The following is a 15,520-nucleotide window of genomic DNA, read 5'->3' as shown; positions in this document are numbered from 1 at the left end:
CGAGCCGACGACAGCACCTGCAACGACGAAAAGGGGAGCCTTCGCTCTGTAGCCTTCTGCCAATCCCCCCCTTCTGTGAGAGGACGGGGCCTCCTTGTAGGTGAGACTGAGTGCGCCGTATGCGGTGCGCTGGGGCCACCCCCCGTTGCACCGGCAAGCCCAATCGGCATCGAATGCACTGTGGGGGGGGGGGCCTTTTTTTTCTTTGCTTCTCCTCACACCTTCCCTCTCTCGCAACGGACTTTAGGTTACTGAATTTGCGAATGCCCTCAACCTCCCTACACCGCGCCTCACTTCATTTCTCTCACCCTGACACACACACACACATCACACATCAGTGTAGCCACCACCTACGACGCAACTCTTTCCGATTTTCACTGGAGCGCACCGCTTTTCCCTCTCCCTCTTTTTTTCCTCTCATGCGCGTGGGTCGTTGTTTCTCTTCGTTTGTCTGCGTTCTTCGACAGGCGTCATCCTTTTCGCATTCATCTGTGCAGCACCTCCACTCTCATCCTCTCTCTCTCTCCTCAGCGCTGAGCTCTTCCCAGCCCCGCTCCATTTTCTACTCGGGGTGTTGCTACGTAGCGTAGTAGAGATACGCATCCCTCCTTACACGAGCAGCACACACACACATACACACACGTGCATACATCTCTACAGACGAGTCTCCCCATTCCCACCCACCCACCCCCCTCTGCAACACCTCTCGAGTAAGGAGGAAAAGGAAGAAGCACCTGAACCTGCATATACAGACACACATTAGGTCGGCCCACGCAAGCATGACGCCACCGCTGCTTCGATACCGCCGCACCACGCGGGCGTGTGGGCTTGTCGCTGCTGTGGTGCTGGTGTCGGCGCTGCTGTACAGTGGGACGCGCGCCGTGGAGGAGAGATCAATGTCGCTGTACACGGAAGCGCAGCAGCTCCATACGCGCAGGTTTCTCGATGAGTTTGTGCAGTCGATGCCAGGCCTCCGAAACATCTGGGCCGGTGACGACTTCTGCGCCTGGGAGGCAGTGACGTGTCTCCGTTACGGGGTGTCCATCAGTGCCACCAACTGGATTCGGCTGGCTGCCTTTCCCGGCCGTCTGCCGGAGGTGTCGAGCGTCGACGTTGATATGTCGCAGGTGGTTGTCACCTCCATTACGATGCGCGCGAACGGGCCGAACTTGTCAGGGACGCTGCCCGTTAGCTGGGGCTTGCTGCGAAACCTGGGCAAGGTGCACTTGGATAGGAACAGTCTCACTGGCAGCCTCCCGCCGGAGTGGAGCGACCTGGATGGGTTGGTGGAGCTCTACCTAAGCAACAACAGTCTCACCGGCAGCTTGCCGGGGTCGTGGGGAAAGTCCATGAAGAGTCTCTCCTTCTTGTTCCTCGATCGCAACGCCCTGACCGGTACGCTACCCCCGGAGTGGGGGCGCATGAGGTTGATTCGGTCCTTGATATTGGAAAAGAACCGATTGAATGGCACGCTTCCTGTGGAGTGGCAACATATGCAAGCCGCCTCAACGCTGAGCGTTGGTATGAACGATCTCAGTGGCACCCTTCCACACGAATGGGCGCGGATGTCGGTGATGGGGTGGATGGACCTGAATTCGAACCACCTTACCGGCACGTTGCCGGCGGTGTGGGCGTCGATGACCTTCCTGACTAACCTACAGCTTTTCAGCAACAAGCTCACCGGCACTCTGCCTGCGGAATGGCGGCGCTTGACATTGCTGGAGGAATTGCGCGTGGGGGACAATAGGATTGTGGGTACCATGCCTGCGTCGTGGTCGGCCATGACCTCGTTGACTGAGCTACGACTGGGGCGGAACAACCTCCTCGGCGTCTTGCCCACGGCATGGGGTGCGATGGCGCTCATGCAGGTGCTGGACGTGTCTGGGAATTCCCTGAGCGGCACTCTACCGGTGTCGTGGGGCTCGATGCGGCACCTCGATACGCTGAGTGTCCGCGACAACAAGCTGGGCGGCCCGCTACCGGTTGCGTGGAGGACGCTACCGGCAATCCAGCACCTCCATCTGGAGGGCAACCGGCTTTGCGGCTGTCTTCCCATCAACTGGGCAAGCCCTGGTGTCGACATCACGGTAGACGAGGCAGTCATGCGGACTAATTGTGCCACAGCGAACGCATGTGCTGGTTAAAATGTCATCTCCGCCCGCACTAATCATGACAGCAGCAGCAGCAGCAGCAGTATGGACGACAGTGGCAGCTCTCTGACGGTACCAAGCGCAGCCAACAACGGTAGTAGTGCTACCGTCAGCACGTCAACTCTGTCGGACTCCTCCACCTCAAATTCTCCCTCAAGCCAAAACACCAGCGGCGGCTCTTCTTGATCGAACACATGCGACGTGCCTCACTGCCAGTGGATGCAACCTCCGTGATCCAGCGTCGCACATGCGGTGGGATGTCGACGTTGTCCTCGAAGGTGACTGCGCCTATCGATCAAAGAACGGAAGCGCTACCACGTTGCCGATGACGTTGGTATGCTGCCATGTGCTGCTGTCAGTGGCCGCCGCATTGATGGATGCGTTCATGCAGAGAACGTACAGAAGGGGGAAGCTTCATAGTTGCAGCTACACAAGCACGGCTATGCACAGAGTAACGCTTTAGGTTGGAGCTAAAGCTCTTTTTGAAGAGGGGTACCGCCCAACAATTCCTGTACTCTTTCCTTGTGCTACAGCTCGCTGTCCGTGTTGCGTTGAGTAGCAGCGGATGGTGAAGAGACTTCGCTCGCTCTTGACCACAGGGTACGTCTGTGCGTGTGTGTGTGTGTGTGTGGAGTCTTACTTCGTCCACGCATACACACACACACACCACCTACCTTCTATTATGACTACAGCGGACCACCACCATCGCCTCATGCGTCGTCGTCATCGCCTGTGAGTCAGTGTGTCCTGTTATTTGTTTTTCTTGGTCTTGTTCTTGTACCCCCACCCCGCTGTGCATGTGTGTGGGTATGTGTGTGCGTCTGTGCATCGATGCTTGCATGGTGATGGCCCTGCGCCGCCTCTGGCTAAACTTGCTGGAGTGTATAGGCTCGCGACTATAGAAAGAGCAAACGGGCGCAAACTCAAGACATCTGCACACGCACACACACACACATACACACGCGCGCGCGCGCATTTAGAGAGTGACTGACACATACAGTGAAACGGCGTACAGCTTCTCCGTTACGAACGAAAAAAAAGGGAGAAGGAAGACCGCACATAGTTTTCTGCATACACGTACATAACTCTGGATTACTGAATCATGCCTACACACATTGGCTCTGTCGTCAACGCACGCACACACAGACATGTATAACCCTCCCCCTCTCCCTCTCCCTCTCCCCCTCCCCCTATTACACTGCACGGGTCTATCCCCGACACTCATTTACTCCATGTATCTCCTTCGCCTTGTCTTCGCTTGCCACTTTCCTTTCGCGCATGTACGTTTTGCTGCCCTCCTCCTCCTCCTTCCGCGCTGCAGCAGTGGCTGCGGCCACCACCCACCCACCCCTTCTCTCTCTCTCCCCTCCCCCCTTTTCCCGTACGAGTCATTCGCCCTTCCACGGCATCTTTTTTTTTTGGCTAAAAAAAGGCGCACCCTTCGTGAAACCCTTTTGTGTACTTCTCGTGGTCGCTCGCTTAACCTCGCCCATGCTAGGCTGTTGGCCAACTCCCTGTGTGTTTGGACCTTTCTAGCATCTCGCCCCCCCCGCCCCGCCCACGCTCTCATTTTGCCTCCAGCTGTGCTGCTTGGGGAGACGTCTCCCTCCTACAAACTCGCCCTCCCACCTCCCTCTCTCTCTCTACTGTCTGCTCCTTCGCTCATTATACTCTCTCTTTTTCAACCATGTGGTTGACGGGAGTGCCTGTTGCCGCAGCATTGCCCCTCCTTCTCTCCTTGTGCTCTATCCTGTCTCATCAAGCCTACCCCCGTGTTGTTTCGACGCTCCTATGTGTATACCGTGCAGTGATGAGTGCGCATGCGCCTGTGCCTGGGCGCCGGGCATGAGCAGTTCAATGAAAGCGAACCCAAAAAAAAAAAAGCAAATGCAGGGCGTTCTCCGCCTCCCCCTCCCTCCCTCCCTGTCTCTGCCGTATCAGGGTGCTCAAACCAATCAATGCACTGGGGCCTTACAATGGACCCGAATGCTGCCTCTCCCCCCGCAAGTCGTACTTCTCCCTCTCACTCACGGCAGCGCAATACCTGTGATGCAGCTGTACCTCAGCGGATCATTCACCGCCGCCGCCGCCGCTCCTCTGCCACGGAAAATTATTGCTTCCCTTCTCTCCATTGTACACGAACATATGCGTATCCATTCACTCGCTCCTCCTCCTCCTCCGCCGCCCCCCCCCCCCACCGTTGCCCTCCGCCACTCAATCTCTTACACCGTTTACTTTCGCTGAACCCCGCGTGTGTATACCTGTGCGTACTTGTTTGCTCGCGCCGCGATGATGAATCTGAACGGTGCACACCATGTCTCCTTACCCACCCCGCCTCCTCCCTCAAATGCTGAAAAGAAAAAGAGGGTCAACGTAGCGCTCACACATACACACACACACAACGAACACGCGCAGGCACAGGCAGCGGTGCATCTGCAGCCCTCCTCTCTTCTCCCCTCCTCCCTCATTCTTCCATTTCTTCCTTTTCTTTTTCCTCTTTACACCCTCATTTTCCTGGCCCTGTTCACCCTGTGTTGGTGCGTGCGTGCATGCGTGTGTGGTGGGTTGTGTCCAAGTCAGCCATTTCACGAACTCGCACCAGGCCTTCACCGCTGCCTCCCCCCCCCCTATTTCGTCTCGCTTTTCTTTCCTGTCTCTCCCCCTCCCTCCCTCCCTCTCTCCCCACCTACACACACACACGCACATACGCACGCGCAAGAACGACAGGGAGAAACGTGCACCAGCAAAGTCATTGTGTTCTCCTTCTATTGCTCTGCCCCACTCTCTGCCCACCATTTACCTCTCCTCTCCTCTCCTCTCTCTCTCGTGCCTGAGCTCGCCAAGCGTGTGTAAGCGAAGCCCAGCGAGTTCGCCGCCGAAGATTTGCTACACAAGCCACAGCAGTGGCGGTGGCGACCCAAATAAGAAAGAGACCAACGCCTCTCTCTCTCACCTTTCCTCTTCTCTCCTACATTTCGTAGCGATTGGTTAACACCACTGTGGGTATCCCTTGCGTCTGGGTGTGCCTCGGTGGGGTATCCTGTCCCCACCCCACGGTGCGACTCGTGGGCATTCGCTTGCCAGTATCCATCCACTCTACCCCCACTCTCTTCGCGTGTGCGTGACTCTTTCGCTCACAGAGAGAGAGAAAGAGAGCGAGAGAAGAAACAGACAGACCAAAGAAGGAACGAAGCGGAAAGAAGGAGGGCCCGTCTGTCAGCGAGTGCAAACGGCATCGTCACTGGTGTGTTTCTTTTCGTGTTCATTTTGTTTTGTTTTGGGGGGTTGTTGTTGTTGTCTTGCTAAGCTAATCGTTTTCGCGCGCGCTTCTGTGGGCATGTATATGTTTCTTTCTCACCGTGTCTGAGTGATACCCCAAAGGTTAAGAACCCGCACAGCAGCAGATAAAAAAAAAAACAAAAGAGAGCGATTTGAGAGAGGAGTACGAGTCACCACCTCTCCAGCGTACGATCGCATTGACTCTCCCTCCCTCCCTCCCTCCCTCTCTCTCTATTGTGTGGAATTTCAGAGCTCTACTCGGCAGGCTCTCGTTTTTTTTTCGTGTGCGCGTGGGTGTGGGTGTGCGTGTCTTTCGTCCCTTCACTGCAAGAGACGCCTGGCCCTCCCCCTCCCCCTCTCTTTCTTTCTCTCTCTCTCTCTCCCCGCCCTCGTCCTTGCTCGTTTCCTCACACACCCACACACATTCTGCTGTCATCTAGTTTTCACCCCACCCCCTGCTTCTTCGTCACGTGCGCGTCTGCTGTGTGTCTGCTGTGTGTGTGTGTGGGTGGGTGGGTGTCCCTGCGCACGAAAGCGCGTCTCTTCGCGTACTGCGTATCATCCGCCTCTTGGACCCCTCCCTCTCTCGTTCTCGTTTCCCCTCCCCCTCCCTCTTATCTCTCTTTGCATCCTTTTTCACCTTTTAGTTTGCCGCTTCTCTTTTCCCCTCTCCTTGGTTATCATCCCTGCACCCCTCCTCCCTCATTCGCTTGCTGTAGTGTCGCGCGTGTGTGTCTCTGTCTGTCTTGGCCCTTAAAACTTTCAAAGCTCTGTGGGTAGGTTTTGACGTTTTGTTTTCTCTGTTTGTTTGACCGATGCAGACACACACCCGCTCCAGTGACGCCCGCACTCTTCAGACAGTGACAGCGACTGCGTCAGAGACAAACTCTGTCCGTACCGGAGGCTCCTCTGCCTCCAACTCGCCTTCGCATAGGTTGCGCCGGTCGAACCTGCCGGCTCCCCTGGCGCCGGAGGTGCTTTCCAGGCCTCTCCCCGTTTCACAGAGGCCCAACGGCGTCTCATCGTGTCCTGTGAACCGCACCAGCAGGCCTGCACCGGGCGTACCACCTATGCCGGCTCTTTCGCCCACTGCATCACCGCTAGCCGCGCAGGGTCGCAGCCCACCGCCGCACCTACGGGAAGCGTATCAGCGCCGAGTCCATCCTGCAAGCAGCGGCAGAGGTGGAAGTGCGCTGCCACGGCCACCGGCCAGTACACCGATGCAGGCAAGTCCCTCCTCTGTGGAGGAAAGCATTGATGGCAACTACCGTCGTGGCTCCCACCACGCTCGCAGCAGCATGAACAGCTGCCGCAATGGTAGCGGTCTTGAGAAAAGCAACAACACCCTGGGCCTCCGTACTCATGAGCTGACGCAGCCCATGCCCTCCATGTCGAGCCGACTGCCATCGATGACGCAGCCAAATAAGCTGTCGACCTCTGCAACAGCCAGCTCCAATATGTCGATGGCCCAGCCACCGACTCAGCAGCAGTCGGCCTCCACAGCAACCATGCCGATGGTGCCGACATCACCGGCCCGCTTGGTGTCGCAACCAGACGTCACCCTTCTCTCGGTCACCTCGCCGGCGCGCAGGTGCTGCCTGGTGGCGGAGAGCAGTGACCGCAGCGTCGAAACCGCACCAGCGTCAACAGTGCGAATATCGTTGCCACCACCACCTTTGCCGCCTGCGCCTGCACCGGCGCCTCGTACGTCCTCGACGTTGGGTGTGACGCCCGCGAGCAACAGCGGCACTCGCGACTCGTCGCATCAGGGAGAGGCAGAGGCTCGCACCGCTGCTAGAGACGGCAGAATTAGTACAGAGGTGTCCCTGCGAGGTAATCCGCGGGTGAGGACGCTCGTGAATAATTTGTACCAGAATGTCATCACGATCCAGCCTGAGGAGCCACTGCAGTACCTCGCACAGCTCCGTGCTAGCACAGTGCCGCAAGTGACATCCACGCAGCTCGTGGCGACCGTCACACAGCGAGGAGAAGTAAAGCGGGCGCTAAGGCAGCAATCCCGCACGGTACCGCAGTCACGGCAGCTTTTGGACAGAGGAAACGGCAGTACCCACCAACCAGATTCACACTTGGCTGCGGAAGCTAACACCTCGAGCGCGTCAGTTTCGGCAGAGCTGCGTCGCGATAGTAGCGAGACGAGCGATAGTGACGGCGGCCAGACACGAGCAGGGTCAGTGCAGCTAACACCCCAGCAACCTGCGAGTGCTGCCTCTCGCGTAGGCGAGGTTGACCTCACCGGCAGCTTGAGCAGCGGTGCCGCCAACCGTTCAGTCTCGTTGACAGCACCTGATAATCCAGTCGCTGTTGTCCGTCTTCTTCCGACATCGCCATCAGCACCAGAGTCACTGCAACCGCGCGCTGGAAGCAGTGGCACGGTGGTTGACAGCCTTTCGATGCCGCAGTCGATCGCCGGCACTGTAACGCGCACAAGTGCTAGCAGCAACGTCAGCACCAGCGGCATCGCGGCGAGCAAGCACGGATCCCTGCAATCCCTGCCGCGCCCTGGGGTAGTTGCAAATGGCCTAGCAAGCAGCGGTTTTTTCTCTGGTTTCGCCGTAGGGTGCGCTGGTCATCAGACCGGGAGCAGCGTGGCGTTGCTGCAGCATGGCGGCGGTAGTGGCAGCACCTTCCGCTCCAGCGGCGGCGCGGCACCGCACTCCATGGTCTCTCTCGCTGGCAGCGTGTCTGGTGTCGATCGCGGCGAGACCACACCGAGCGACCTCAGCTCTCTGTTCAGCATTAACTCCGTGGATCTGCATGAGTTCATGGCGGAGTTCCGCCTCGCCAAGGAGGAACACTACGGAGGCAGTGTTGACCATCCCACCATCACCCTGGACGAGCTCGCCTGCATCATTGAGTCCAGCAGCTTCCCCTGCACCGACGCGGAGGTGCTGCTGGACCTGTTTGATGAGCTGCAGTCGTGCGCACAGTACCTCGCGGGTGTGTGGAGCCCTACTTGCCCCCCGCCAGAGGTGTCGGTCACGCGGAAACGCAACAGCTCGCCCCCGCAGCTGCATGGAGCCCTGGGTGCTGGAAGTTTGAGCTCTGTCTCCTTCGATGGCGCTGTGACCGCCACAGCGGCAGTTGGGGGCAGTGCTACGAGAAAACTGCGTGGAGTCGGCAACGTGAGTGGGCCGACGTGGCCGGCGGGGCGGGTGCAAGGCGCCGAGTCGTGCGTAACTGCTGCCCATCCATCGTCAAGCATCGCTGCGCAAGACGTGAGCCACGGTTACGGACGACTCGCCGACGAGGCGCAGGACGATGGTGACGTTACAGTCGGCGGCCGCACAGACGCCAAGGACGGCAAGGCCCTGGCGATCGACAGTCGCACTTCAGAAGGACTGTCGTACGAGTCACCTGGCAGGGGTGGCATCTACAACCCCTACAGCCGCAGCACCGCTGACGTCCTCCACGGCGCCTCGCCTCTCCAGCGACAGCAAGGGATGTTGCAGCACCCCTACCCAGACGCCAAGGACATCGAGGACGGCGAGGCGGCGCCGAGGATCCTCTTTGACACCCTCCTTGCACGCATGGCCTACAAGCTCCACGGCCGGTACCCGTCCGAGGCGATCCGCATCGCGTTTTACGGCATGGTGGTGGATGAAGAATCGGTAGCGGCTGCCTTGGAAAGCAGTGGGCGCAGTGCCGGAATCGGTGCCGACGGCGCATCACTGGGGGCCAACGGACGAAGTTTGCGCGGGGTCGTCTCAACAGACTCCCTCACGCCATCAGAGGTGACCGCGATGGGCAGCGGCAGTGCCGGAATGGAGACGATGAGCTACGGCACTCTCCCAAGTTGCACTGTGCCGCTCTCTCGCTGTATTGCGGAAGGACTGTTTGCGCGACTGGGCATGGTCGACATGACGGCGGGCCAGCTACAACGTGGTCTCCGCAGTGCCGGGCTTCCAACAGACCAGGACGAGCAGCGTGTGTGCGAGTGTCATCTTGAGGACTTCGCGCGACTCGTGCGCACCATCACGGCCGTCTCTGAGCGCGGGTCCAGTGTGAGTCCGGCAAACCCCCTTCTTTCAAGTCTGCGCGAGAGTTACCTGCAGCGCGCCAGCATCTTCACGGTATGCAACAACAACACCAGCGGTGGCACCGTTCCCGCCACCTCAACCCCATGGAAGGAGTAGCAGTCGTCGTCGCTGGAAACAGCAGCAGGTGGAGGCTGAGGCCAAACGCCGTCGTACGCAGCATCCTTCCTTAGCACGGACGCCATTGCTGTCGTCTCACTGGTCTCCCTCGCGCTTTCCCTCCCCACCTGCTCTCGTTGCCAGTGTGCAACTCCACATTGGACATATATCGATATATGTGGCTGTCGATGCGTGTTTGCGTCCCCCTTTTCGGTGCTCTCACCCCCATCGTTCAGCATCGTCGTTACTACTTCTCCGTTCACCATGTTCTCCTGCTGCTCTTGACCATCTCGCTCGCTGTGGCAGCCGAGCGTCGCTCCCCGCTTCCATTGCTTTGTTGTTGCTGCAATTTGTGTCACCCCCCCCCCTCTCTCTCTCTCTCTCCGCCTCCTCCCTCCTGCTCCTCACGTGGTTGCCGCCTCTTTAAACTTTTGCCCTCACGGGGATGTAGCGCGAGAGAGAGAGAGAGAAAGAGAGAGGGGAGGGGGTGACACACCCACACACCCACACACACATGCGCATGCGCATGCGCAGAGCGTTACGTGTGTTTTTCCATGCAGCCCCCTCTCCCCCCTTTGCCCTTTCCTCTCTCCGTATTTCCCCCTCCCCTCCCCTCTCGCGCTGCGTGGCGTAGATATCGATGCTCCCTTGTGTGACACTTTCCTCGCCTCTCTCTCTCTCTTTTCGTCGTCATAGTGGGAGCGAAGAAAAAGGAGAAGCCCCCAAAACAGCGGAGACGGGACACTTGTACAGGCGTGCACGCTCGTCTAGAAGTTTTACAAACGTGGGGATAGCTGGGAGGAGGTGAATGTGTATGTGTGTGTGTGTGAGAGAGGATGAGGGAGGGAGGGAGGGGGACAGACTATGTAGAGGTGTCCTCTCTTACGGACCCTTTTAAGGTTTCTTCTTTGTTTCCCTCAACAGTGTCTCTGACTCCCCTCTCGCTGCTATTGGCGTCATTGGTCTCACGCTTTGCCTTTCTCTCTCTCTCTCCGACTGCGTTGTTTCTCACGGTGACTCTGGTGCTCACACACGCACCGAGACCTCTCTCACTTGCCCCTCCCCCTTTTCTCTCTCCCTTGTCTGCGTGTGTGTGTGTGTGTGTGTGTGCGTGTTGGTGACGTCACTTCGTCTCGTCTTTCGCCTCTGGGTTTTCCCCTGGAATGGGGGATGCTCAGCGCATTCTCTGGTTAGTCGGCTCCCCTTTTTGTCGCTCGTCGCTTCGTGCTCACCTGCCTGTGTGGTGCATGTGGGTCACGTTTAGCTCGCGTGCCCTCATTCTCATCTCTCCCCCTCCCTCTTCCCATGGTATCGCTACCACTTTACCCCCTCCGCCGCCACTTCCCCATCTCCCTGCGCTCTTAGGTGACCGAAGGTGTATGTCTATGCTGGGGTGTGGGGGCCTGCGGGTCTTGCGGTGGTGCGCCGTGTGTCCCGCAATTACAAACTCCTCTCAAAGACTGTGTGCGCGTGCCTTCATCGCTTTTGTGTGCATTTGCGCATTTTGCCTTTTCTCGCTTCCCAACCGTCCCTCCCCCTCCCTCTCCCCCCCCCTTCCTGCGTCTTCTCCCTCTTGCTGTCTGTGTAGGCCCTCACCGCCCCGCCACTATCCTCGTCCCTCTCTCTATTCTCTCTCTCTCCGTGTGTGCAGCATGCAGAGCCATCAGCTGTGTACCCTGGTGAGTGCCTTTACAGAGACTTCGCACGCCCACAGAGAGAGGGAGACGTGTGATTCTGTGTCTCTCTCCCGATAAGGGCGAGTGCTGAGACTGGGAACGGACAGCAGTGGAAGAAAGCAGCGGGAATCACAGTGCATGTGGCACTCCTCTCTCCTCTTCTTCCACACATGCGACACCTCTTCTAGACTCGAGAAACAATGCGAGCGGGAGATGTGTGCACGTGATGGCCGCACTGCAAGTAGCGCTGAAAACGAGCTAGACAAGAGAAGTTGGGGAACGGAGTAGGGGGGTCCCAAAGAGTGCAAGCAGCAGGCCTCACCGCTCTCCTGAAATTGTCCTCATTCCTCACTCCGCCCCCTCCCTTTCTCTCGCTCTCTTCTTCTCCCTTCTTACGTGTTGGAATTGTATTGGCGTTAGGTTCGCGGTCTTCCTGATATGCCTGCTTTACTCCTATCCGCTTGTATTCGGCTCATTTCTTCTGTGCGTTGGCCGTTGCTGTTGTGGTGGTTTCTAGCACTTGGTGCATCCAATGTATATGCATATGGGGCGGTCTAGGACTGTTTGCATGGTGGCTGCCAGTCCCTCTCACTCCCCCCCTCAGGGCTCTCCCTCTCTCTTTCATGAGTCGGTCCCCCATTCTGATCGGCGACCACCACGACTACTACGGTCGGTGGTTGTATTGTCACTCACTCACTGAGGTGTTGTTATGTTTCCGTTGGTGTGTTTCTTTGGCTGCTTTCTCGCTTGTCATTTCCGCCCTCCTTTCTCACCCCCTTCCCTCAGCCTTCCCCCTCGTTCTCCGGGAAAAGAATGCACCAAACGCTTTGCCAGATGTGTGTGTGTGTGTGTGCGATGGCTACGGTGTCTCCGCTCACGTCTCGTGCCCAAAACGCCGTGGTTCGCATTGCCTTCTCTGCCCCCTCCCCTCCCCCCATTTGGTATGGCATGAGTGTCAGTGCGCGTTCGTGGATCTCTCCTTCTCACATTACCACTCTTTTTCCCTTCCAGTTGTGATTTGGGTGCGCACTCCAGCCTGCGAGTCATTCGTACCTTGTCCACTCGCTTGTTGTTGTTTTTCTTCCCTCACTTTTATTGTCTTGTTCTTGGGGCTTGTATCGCCTGCTTGGGTATTTGGTTGGCCCTCCCCTGTGTGTATGTGCGTGCATGTGTATGTGTGTGTGTTTCTCTCTCTCTCTCCCCCCTCCCTCCTCGGAGACCCTTCCTGCCGATGTGGTGCTGAAGACTATTATATACCCGCTGTCGGCGCCTTTCTTTCCCTCCGCGTGCCTTCTTACCTCTCACGGCCATGGGGGCCCCCAGTACGCTGCAAACAAACACAAAAAGAATAACGACTCTGCGCATTGGTCCCGTCTTGCCTGTGCATGGGTGTGCGTGTGCCCCCTGCATATAGGCCGCTCTCTCTCTCTCTGCATCTCTCTCTCTACCCCTCTGTCCATCACGCTCTTGTTGTTTCTTCTTTGCTTTACCAGTGGCCACGAGGAAAGCTGCTCCGGCTGGTAGAGCCGCCTATTGACCGTTCTGGATGCCAAAGCGGACGCGATTGGGGGGTGGGTGGGTGGCAGCTCTCGAGAAGGTACCCTGTGCGTCACCTAAGCATCGCCCTCTCTCTCTCCGACGTGTTCATCAAAAAGCCCGAAAGAGCCACTCTTGAAAGATGGGTACAGCCCTGCAACGTCCTCACCTCCCCCCCCCCCGCCCCCGGGCGACCCTCGATGCACCTGCGCACTGCCCACACCAGTAATCCGGCAAGGCAGCCGCCACCTTTCAGTGCGGAAGAGTAGGCCTATATGTCAGTGACAGTGTGCCAACAGTAGTCAGTGCGGTATTCGGCAATCCCCTTTTCTTCTGCACTCCACAGGAGCCCAGCCCCACACCCTTCAAACCGGCCATGATGGAGGTGCTCGAGATGGCACTCCGCGAAGTCCACTGCGGCTCCGCTGCTGGACATCTACAGCCAGAGCGTCGCCACCGGCCGCGTGCGTGCTACGTGGAAAGAGGGATTCATTGCTACGCTGCTGCAGCCGCACATACTCGATGAGGATTACGTGCCCTACCGTCCTTTGACACTGGCCAGCAAACTGTGCAAACCACCTGAGCGAGTGGCCTCGCGACGACTGTGCGACCATCTGAGAAAGAAGCCTCCACCACAGCTGTCTGGCTTGCGGGCCAGGCTGGCGCCTTTGGCTCGGTAGATCACGGCACTATCAGCGCGGCACGGAAAAAGTTCAGCTTAGTGCCAACAGCTTACGCTCTGGGTCATCGGCTTCTTAGACGATCGTCACGGCTGCGTTCTCCTCTACAAGGCGAAATAGAAGATGGTCAAGTTTACGTTCTATGCCCCACAGGAAGCAGCCCTGAGCCTTCTTATCCTCCTCTTCATTATGGTGGACTCGCTGAATGGGGAGATCCGCTAGACACCCGGACTGCACCACGCCTTCTTTGCTGATGACCTCATACTCCTTATATCCTCTACAGGCAAGCATGCCATACGAGCCACACCACAATCCGCCCTCCGGAGGGTGGAGCACCAGACCCTGAGTCAGTGTGCTCGCACGAGTGAGGTCCTCCAACGCTTCTTCTCCGCTCTTTCTGCATGGGACTGATTCGATTCAAGCTGCTCTGCGGTCCCACCGCGTGGTGGGACAGTGCTAGCGAGAACTGCAGGAAGGCCCTTGAGCACTTCCACGTCAAAGCAGCTGCAGTTACAGCGGATACCGCAACATACTCAGGCGAAAGAGATGTACTCGCGGAGGTCGATCCCCTGCTAGTCGACGCCGTAGTGCCACACCCGCCTGGGACTCTCCGCCATCGCACGAGGAGGCTGCGCTGCGCATTTCGCGCGGGAAGTGTACACACCAAATTGCAATTTTGCCATGACGCTTTGGCAACACGCACGCACACAAGCCCACTCCTAACCTCCTCCCCTTCCGGCCTTTCGTTTGCCTGTGCAGACGCACACGTGTACAATAACTTCCTCTTCGCAGGACCCCCATCTCTCCTCTGCTCTCCCAGTCCTTTCTGTCTCTCTCGTGACTGCGGCCAACCCTTCCCTACGCGATCGTGTGCGCATTCACATCCACACACATATACCTGCATGCTGAGGCATCTCTGCCCGTCACCATCATGGTGACTTCATTGGGATCCCCTTCCACAAAGTGATCTACCACCGACAAAGACCTGCCAACCATGCGCACAAGTACGCCTGGTACGGCGTAGCTGTACCCAGGAGCGTTGAAGGACGGCGAGTCTCGCCTCGCCTCTCCTCCTCGCTGCAAGCGTGTTTTGCCCTCCTGCAGAAGGGACTCCGCCATTTTCGCTCGGCTGGCCTCCGGCCGCGACGCACAGGCATACAACGTGCCGGGCGTGGTCGCGCTCCTCCCTCCCGCTTATACTGGGGAGGACGTTAGCTGGTGTTGTTACGGTGTCTGCGAGCTCGCGTCAGCCCCCTCCCTGATGTGAGCCAGCGGGTGGGCCATGAGGGGGAGGGGGAAGGGGCGATGCCCCGCACGTGCATCGAAGTCACCGGATTGAGACACACGAATTCTGTGCGAGCGGAATACACAAGTCCGTCTTCCTCTCCCTTTCCCCCTCCCCCCTCGCCTGGCGACGACCATCATTGAGTGTCCAATAGTTTGGCCTGTCTCCTCCTCCCCAGTGAGCAGCACGCAGACGCGCAGGCGCAAGCGCACCCGCTCAAACCTTCTGTGCTGTGTTCTCCAGGGTGAAGGGGGGTCAAGGAGGCGCGCCTCGAGAGGGACTCTCGCTCTCTTCTTGCCTTCCTCACCGCACTGACCGGCGACTTCACCACACATTTGTCGAGAGAGCGACAAAGGCGCCAGCGCGATGCCATTGGTGTATATCTGCCTGTGACGCCCTGCGTGTCTGTACGCCTCAATGTGTGTGTGTGTGGGGGGGGGGGGGGGGGGGGGGGGCTCACCCGTCCACACACACACACACACCTCGCGAAGGCGAACAAAAGAGAGAAAAAAAAAAAGCGAAGACATAAACGATGAGAGGGCAAACAGCAGACACAAATACTCCCCGGCATGGGCCGAACGTTAACCATCCCGCCCGCCCTCTCTCTCTCTCTCCCCTCCCCCTTTCCTCTAACCCTGAACTACCACCACTGCAAATCATCAGCGCCAATTCGTGCAGCGAGCAGTGAGGCAATGATGAGGAGAGAGAGAGAGAGACAGGAGGAAAAGAAAAAGAACCGCAGTACGCTTCGTTGCGCCAG

At 58.1% G+C, this 15,520-nt stretch overlaps 2 protein-coding genes across 2 annotated transcripts, besides 1 other annotated feature; both read left to right on the top strand.

Moving 5' to 3' along the window:
* Nucleotides 1-779: 779 nt before the first annotated feature.
* On the top strand, nt 780-2,144 carry LPMP_211370 (surface antigen-like protein; the record flags this gene model as incomplete). Its single annotated transcript, XM_010700621.1, has 1 exon — nt 780-2,144. One exon carries the CDS (start codon nt 780-782, stop codon nt 2,142-2,144), a length of 1,365 nt encoding a protein of 454 aa, XP_010698923.1.
* A 4,100-nt stretch (nt 2,145-6,244) lies between these two features.
* On the top strand, nt 6,245-9,583 carry LPMP_211360 (hypothetical protein; the record flags this gene model as incomplete). The annotated part of the gene is made up of 1 exon (XM_010700620.1): nt 6,245-9,583. The coding sequence occupies one exon, from the start codon at nt 6,245-6,247 to the stop codon at nt 9,581-9,583; it is 3,339 nt and encodes a 1,112-aa protein (XP_010698922.1).
* Nucleotides 9,584-12,746: 3,163 nt separating this feature from the next.
* Nucleotides 12,747-13,985: a repeat region.
* Nucleotides 13,986-15,520: the final 1,535 nt, after the last annotated feature.

This window comes from Leishmania panamensis, assembly GCF_000755165.1.
Source record: "Leishmania panamensis strain MHOM/PA/94/PSC-1 chromosome 21 sequence".
Classification (NCBI taxonomy): Eukaryota; Euglenozoa; class Kinetoplastea; order Trypanosomatida; family Trypanosomatidae; genus Leishmania; species Leishmania panamensis.
The sequence above is the reverse complement of the archived record's forward strand: the minus strand, read 5'-3'. Positions and strand labels throughout refer to the sequence as shown.